The sequence below is a fragment of the Felis catus genome, chromosome C1 (assembly GCF_018350175.1).
Source record: "Felis catus isolate Fca126 chromosome C1, F.catus_Fca126_mat1.0, whole genome shotgun sequence".
NCBI lineage: Eukaryota > Metazoa > Chordata > Mammalia > Carnivora > Felidae > Felis > Felis catus.
Window position 1 is genome coordinate 99,706,232 of NC_058375.1, and position 7,235 is coordinate 99,713,466.

The following is a 7,235-nucleotide window of genomic DNA, read 5'->3' on the forward strand; positions in this document are numbered from 1 at the left end:
AAGTCAGGAGGTATGTGAACTTGAAAAAAAAAAAAAAGACAGCTTTATTTGCAGCTAACCTCTAAGTGAATGCGAACTGTTTGATTACGAATGTAGGCAACCACCATGGCGATGTCTCCAGGACCTGTGACTCTGTCACAACGCAAGTCACACATGCCTTCAGATCACCTCACAGTTGACACAGATGCCTCAACACACCGTTTTCATTCTTCACTGTGCCATAATTACGGTAATTGTTAGAACTGCTGTTTGAGCTAGTTATTTAATGTGCTCCTAAGAAGCGTAATGCTATGATCCTAAATTTGTTTAATGTTTTGATGACTGTATTTCAATAGAACTCATTTCCTCTGTTAGTTGATGTATTTTTATTTATGAATTTCAAAGTGTTACCCAAAGAAAGGGTCCATAGGCTTTTCCAGACCGCTCAAAGGACCCAGGGACACAAAAAAGGTTAAGAACCCCTGTTGGGTGGTATAAAAGCACAGGCCCTGTAGCCAATCTCTAGCTCTTGTCCTTTGAGCAAAATGATTTTAATTCCCTGAACCTTGAGTTTCCTTATCATGATCAAAGGAGCCGACACAGAAACCATTTATTCAACCAAAAAATCAACTCAATGCCTACTTTGTGCCGGTACGCGCAGAAGGCCGAGTTCTGGGGCTACAGCAGTGAACACGCCAGAGATGGTCCTTAATACAGAAAGGCTTGCTCTGTGAAGGTTTGAACGGTGACTGGCACATGAGCATTCTATAAACACTGCAGAACAGGACCATTGCTAAAACCACAACACTGCCTGCGTAATCATATGCTGATTTATGTTGCTTCCCGAGTAACAACTCTTGGCTCATCTGGCTCAGGCCCTCCCGATAAGGCTTCTTAGAGGCCAGGGGCTGGGCCTGGGTACTCACAGAGGGGCAGCGGGTGACGTGGAAGGGCACAGGGTTTGAACCAAATGATCTTGGCTTCAAAACCCCGTGCTGCCGCTTACTAGCTCTGCCACTCTGCCGGCAGCCCATAGCCGTCCCTCCAAAATTGGCTCTCTCCTTCCCCAGCAGTAACACAACCCTGTTTTTAGCTGTACGCTCGGAATGAAGGATGGTATTTCCCAGCCTACCTGGCAGTCACATACGGTCACGTACTCGAGTTCTAGCCGATGGGGATAGAAGCAGAAAAAGAGATGTGTGCAACTTTCAGGAAGTGTTCTTAAATTGGGAGGTCTTGCCCTTCACCATTCCTTCTCCTCCTCCCCGATGGCTAGGGCCAGCACAGCCTTCTTGGACCATGCCATGACCTTGGGAATGGAGGCATGCACATGGAACAAGACAGAAGGGGCCTCCACACCACTGCGGAGCACCGTATGGAACTGGGGGACAGTAGTCTACTGGAGCAAGTTCCTTAAGCTCCCTGGACCTCAGTATCTCCACCTACAAAAAGGTGACCATGTGAGACATCTATCCAGCGAGGCTATTCTGAGGACTTAACAAGATAGGGCTTGCTTCACAGCAAAGGCCAGAGCCAGGAGAGGCGGTACTGTTCTGCTGCTATGCAAAATGCAGGAGACCGGGGCGTCTTCACAGCCCTGGGTGCACAGAGGTGGCTTGATAATTCACACAGCTGAAAGGCATCCTGGCCCGTCTAGTCCTCCTGACAACAATCCCCTTCTCCGGTGGGGCGCCTGGGTGACTCAGTCGGTTGAGCGTCTGACCTCAGCTCAGGTCACGATCTCACAGTTCGCGAGTTCGAGCCCTGCATCCAGCTGGCTGCTGTCATCTGTCAGCTCACAGCCCGCTTCAGATCCTCTGTCCCCCTCTCTCTCTGCCCCTCCCCGCCCCCTAAAAAAGAATTCCCCTCCCCAGCACCCTTGTTAAATGGTCCCCAGGAGAGGGAAGTGCACCACCCCTGGGACAGCTGGTGGGGATGCTGTTTGTTCATCCATAAATCACCATCGTCAGAGCTCTTCCCCCTACTGCCCCACACTGCCTCGCTTCTCCCTTCTGCCTTTGATCACGAGTCCTGCCCCAGAGCTCACACTCATCAGAATATCAAAGTACCTTTCGATCTCTTTCGGAAGAACCCTCTGGCCTCTACCCAAAGAAGCCTTCCCTAACTGACTGGGAGGTAGGTGATCACTGCCTCAGTCCCATCCTATTCAAGGGAGAGGCTGCCCAAACTCTACAATGAAATTCTGTCCCACTGAAGGAGAACCCATACGGCCACTAGCCAGCCACGGACTCTCCTGTGTTGATCCAGAGATGTTCCAAGCTCCTACATTTCTCCTTGCTAACACTTTTAAAGCTCTTTCATCTTGTTTGCAACATCAGCATTGGTCTAGGAGGGCATCACTACTCATGGTTATGCAAAGCCGAAATCTGCTTCATGTGCCTGAAGCTTATATTCATCTTTCCTGATTGTCCCCTTCCTGTTATTGCAAACACAAATCCTTTTCGGTCTCTCCCACGTGGCTGTCATCTTTCCATGTCACTGTCACTCATGCAGGCTGCTGCCAGGCACAGCCACAGCCTCATTCTCTCCTTTCCACATGCATGCTCCTACTCTCTCCCCTCATCTTCTGCCCCTGTCTCCACCCATCAGCACTGGTGACTTTACTATCCTCATGGCTCAACCAGGCCCCGGGAATAGGATGGCTTTAGAATTGGAACGAGGGTGGCCGTGGCAGCCAATGGCTCCCAAGTTGGGTGGGGCACCCCGAGCTACCAGAGAAAGAAACAAGACACAGTGGTCAAGGAGGCAGGAAGCAGTACGCATGTGGCTTCAGCAGGACAAAGACAAGGGCAGGACTCAGCACCCAGACAGGCAGAAGAGGAGGAAGCTGATCCAAATCCCAGACACTGGCAAAGGAAGGGTGCAGAAAGCACAGGCCTAACGATGTGGAGGGAGTTGCAGGCAGGTGAGAGATGGTCCTGTCCGCACCCTCACGTACTGTCATAGGGTGTTCTGCCTCGAAGTGCCATTTCTGGAGGCTGGCAGCACCCATGTCAGTGCCAGTGGACTCAGCCTTATCCTACTTTTTACAAACAAAATTATATTCCAGGTGTGTGTGACCCACAGGAGCATAAAACCTCAGGATTCTTTGCTCTTTGAAATTACACATTAATTTATGTTACACAGCAAGAATGCTGACGCATGAATCAGCCCACACCAGACCGCAAGCGGGAAGTACGACCCCCAACCTGGGTTCTGTTCCCTCCCAACACCTCCTGCTCTCCAAGGTTAACAGCAGCGGAGTAGCAAGACCCCCCTCCTGGCCATGCTGAGAGTCGCAGGGGAAGGGGAGAAGATGAGACTCCCCCGGAGGGGTGTGTGCAAAAACACCAGGCACGAAACCTTCCCACCCTCACCCACGTCTGGTCATCTGCCATTGCTCCCCTTCAAGGCCACCTTGACATTCATTTCCTGGCCCACGACACCTGTTTATACACGAAGCTGGGAGTGGAGGGAAGATAACAGTGTGCCCAAGCTCCACTCCAGAGTCGCCCAGAGGGCAAACAGCAGGTGGGGGGGGGGGGACCCCGCAGGAGGCCACACGTTTCTAGAGCAGCCTGGAGAAACAAAAGGCACAAAAGTCACAGTTCCCGGTTTTGCCTTTGGCGGTTCCTCCTCCAGCCCCGGTCCCACCCTTCCACCCAACCTTCTTTCCCACCTTAGCCATCCAACCCCGCAGGGCTTTCCTTGTTTGTCCTCGTGAATCCACATGAATCACTAATTACTGATTTAAACCCAGACACTAAGTGAATGACAAATACAGTATAACAAATACCACTAGGCTATTCAGGACTGGCGAACCCAGAGCTACCTGCCTTAACTCTGCCTGAACAGACAGGAGACATGGGACACTGGATCCTAACCCCCACCGGGGCAAGAACGCTGACTGAATTGCCGCCAGACCGGCGTCTGTGTGTGTGCTAGGGCGGGGAGGGCTGGCTCTAATGAACTCACACACTGCTTCTTTCACTTGGAATTACCTAGGGGAGCAGAGAGCTGGACATCGGAATTTTCAAAAAGCTCCCCCAGTGATTCCAACATGCGCCTAAGTTTGAGAACCACCCACTGAACATTTATTAGGTGTCCCAGACGTGTTTCAAGGCAGTCGAGACATTTAGGACACCTTATAGCCTTGAACTGGCAAGACAGGCCTTGGAGGTATCATCCCATTTTAGAGATTCGCATGGCAAACGTGATGAGACTGAGATTCTCATCAAGTTCTCTAACTCCAAAATCCGTTCTTTCCGCCCAACTGTGAACTCTTGCATGGGTAGAGACAATGCATGAGAGCTATCTCCACTGCCGGCAGCTCAGGCATAAACTCCGTAAATGCAAAATATCTCGATTTGGAGATGCAAACACCAGAGGCAGGTGTGATGCCCTCTTCCAAACACAAGGGACAGAACCACGCAGAGAGATCAGAGGGTGTGCTCGTGCGCGAGGTCTGAGGAGACAGACGGAGGGTGCGTGAGATCCCGGCGTGGGAGTTTATCCTAGACCCGAGATGTGTCCTCTAATGCCACACTTAAGATGGTGCTCATCGGCATGGAGAGCGTGGGCAAAGGAGGGGGGACCTCTGCAATGAGGAGGGAATCCCCAAGAGAGGTGACAAGCGTTCGCCTCTCAGGGCCACAGTTCGTCGTCCTGCTCTAGGCGTTGTGGCCTTCTGCAGCGGGCCCCCCACCAATCCGAACACACCCCCTCCCGAGCAGCTTTCCACTCCTCGGGTCTCTCTTCCTGCCAGAACTAGGGTCTGAGGCTCCTTGCTGAGGGGACATGAGACAGGTACCCCCACACATTTAGTCTCCAGACCGCTTGGGCAGGGCAGCGCATCCCTTCACCACCCTACTCCACTCATGCCTACTTCCTCCTCCAAAAAAACCCCCCAACAACCCAAAAAACAAACAAACACACAAACAAAAACACCATCTTTACCACCAAACCAACTTTCCCCACCGTAAGAATAACGTGCCCACTCCAAATTAGGAACTGATGTGGACCAACACAGAAGGGAAGACAGTGAAGTTTATGACACTACAAGAAGCCAACCCACGAGCCACACGGAGTCCCTAAACCACCAACTGGCAGATGGGGGCAATCTCATCACAGGGCCCGGGACAGACATTTCAAGGACAGCAGATGTTCCTTCTGAAAGACAACCGGCAACATCCCATCGTTCCTCCTGGTTCCTCTTTCGACCTGTGACACACACCAGCTGCATCGTGGTGTCCCCCAAAGCCAAGTGTTGATGGGAAAGAACCACAAGGAATTACAGGAACCAACGGCAGGTTAAACTTTCACATCGATCGCACTGATAAGCGGAGACACTTACCCAGCACAGCCAGACAACTGAGCACTGGAAGAAAGCACTTCATGTCGGCAGCGGAGAAGAGACACCACACAGGACGCTTCCTCTTCTCTCTGCACTTAATCTCTCATTTCTGGCAATCCACTTATAGCTCCAGAGGGCAGTTTTGGAAACAGAACTTAACTCAAAAAATGAGAAGAGGTTAAAGAGAAGAGATCATCGGCAAGATGGGGGCAGGGGGGGAAGGGCGGCCAGTGGCTTGTGTTAAACTACCCTATGCTAAAGGAAGGGTCCAGAACAATTCTGAAGGCCCTCTAGGCTTCTGTCACATCCTGTGCCTTAGCGGTTTCCACTGGAATTGTAGATTGCAGTGAACTAATCCTCGAGGAAAAGGGAAAAAAGAGTCTGAGAAAATCCTTTCATCCGCTGATTATACAGGAATGTCCTTGGCTTCCCAGTGAAGGTGTCTGTAAGCTCCCTCATTCGGATTCCCCAAAGGGAAGACGGTAGGTCTTGTCAAAACCTTTGACAGCTAAATCGCCCGGGAACAGCACGGACTGTTTGGGTCTCTTCATCCAAAAGTCCGTCTCCATCCATGACGGTAGGTCACGGGGCCGCCACCTGCCCCAGACCTTCCCAGAACAAACGAAGCAAGTTGGCGTTCGGCGGCGCCGAAGCGAAGCCGGTCCCACAATGCCAGCCGATTTCTGAAAGAAACACAAGACAGATGTAGCCAAGGCGCACACAAGCGCCGCAAAACCGAGAGGGGCCGAGCGCCGGGCTGCTCCGGACGCCCGGGTCCCGTTCCTGGACCAGGACCGTCCACCCGTGCATTCTGACCTTGGGCAAGTCGCTCCACTGGCCCCCGCCTCAGTTTCCCCGCCCGGAGCCGGGCAATTGCGGGAAGCCTGCTGGTTCCTGCAATACTTTGCCCACACGGCTCACTCCAGGGCACTCCCTTCGCCTCCCGCCGAGCCCGGCGCCGCCGGGAGCCCCACCCTCCGCGGGGCACCTCGGGAGGGGGCTCGACGTGGGGCCGCCACTCCCGCTTCCACCTCCGGCCCCCGCCCCAAACGTGGGAGCTCCGCGCGCGCCGCGTCCCAGGTGGCCCCGCTATTGTTTTACCTTCCCGGCTGTTTATTTTTCGCTGGTTGGAAAGAAAAGAGACGGAGGGCGAAGCGAGCGGGGGGCTGCGCTTTCCGCTGCCGGGGCGCGCTCGTGGCCAGGCCAGGGGAGGGTCTGGGGCCCGACCCCGGAGCGGAGCCGGCCCCGCGCCCGCCACCGCCCTCCCCGCCCCCTGCCCCGGGCTCCCGGCTGCCCGCGCCGCCGCCCCTTCGCGCGCAGCCCGCGCCCCCACCGGATACTGACCTCGCCCCCGGCCCTCTCCCTCCGCGCGTCCGTCCGGCGGCCGGCGGTCCGGGCGCACGCCTCTGGGGACGCGCCGCCTCCTCCCTCTCCCCCCGCAGCCGCACCGGCAGCCGCGCTCCGGCCCCTCCCGAATCCCCGCCCCCCGGCCCGGCCCGCAGCACCCGGGCGAGCCGCGCGCGGGGCGGGGGCGGGGGCTTGGGCAAGAGGCGCCGCCCCCGGGCCCGCCCCTTCCCCCGCCCGCGGAGAAGGGGCTGGCCAGGGGCCTGGCGGGGCGCTCGTGGGCTGGTGCTCCCGCCCAGGCGCACCTGCCCGGGGAGGGGGGCGGGGGGCACCCCAGGACTGGGCACAGGGGGCGTGTGTGAGCCGGGCAGCTCCCAAAGTTAATCGGCGGTTCACACGCAGGCTGCCGGGCCGCCGGCGGGAAGCACAGGCCCTTCCCAAAGCCCCGCAAAGGACCCGAGAGCCTTGAAGCGGGCGTGTAGCGAGCACGTCCTCTCTCCGGGAAACAAAAACAAAGCCCTTGTCAGGAGTCTTGAATCTGTGCTTGCGGTGGAGGCCC

At 55.5% G+C, this 7,235-nt stretch overlaps 1 protein-coding gene across 5 annotated transcripts in view; it reads right to left on the reverse strand.

Annotated features, from left to right (window-relative positions):
- Positions 1–6,822, reverse strand: part of IGSF3 (immunoglobulin superfamily member 3) — a 93,496-nt gene extending 86,674 nt beyond the window's left edge. For 3 of the 5 annotated variants that reach the window (XM_023259039.2, XM_023259038.2, XM_023259037.2), the window contains exons 1-2: positions 6,677–6,822; positions 5,333–6,015 (exon numbers count right to left, since the gene is read on the reverse strand). In XM_023259039.2, the coding sequence (XP_023114807.2) occupies positions 5,333–5,375 (43 nt within the window). In that variant the 5' untranslated portion in view covers positions 5,376–6,015; positions 6,677–6,822. Of the gene's footprint in view, positions 1–5,332; positions 6,016–6,148; positions 6,288–6,433; positions 6,584–6,676 lie in introns of those variants that run through there. The other 2 variants (XM_019837689.3, XM_019837688.3) reach the window with 2 other exon arrangements.
- Positions 6,823–7,235: the final 413 nt, after the last annotated feature.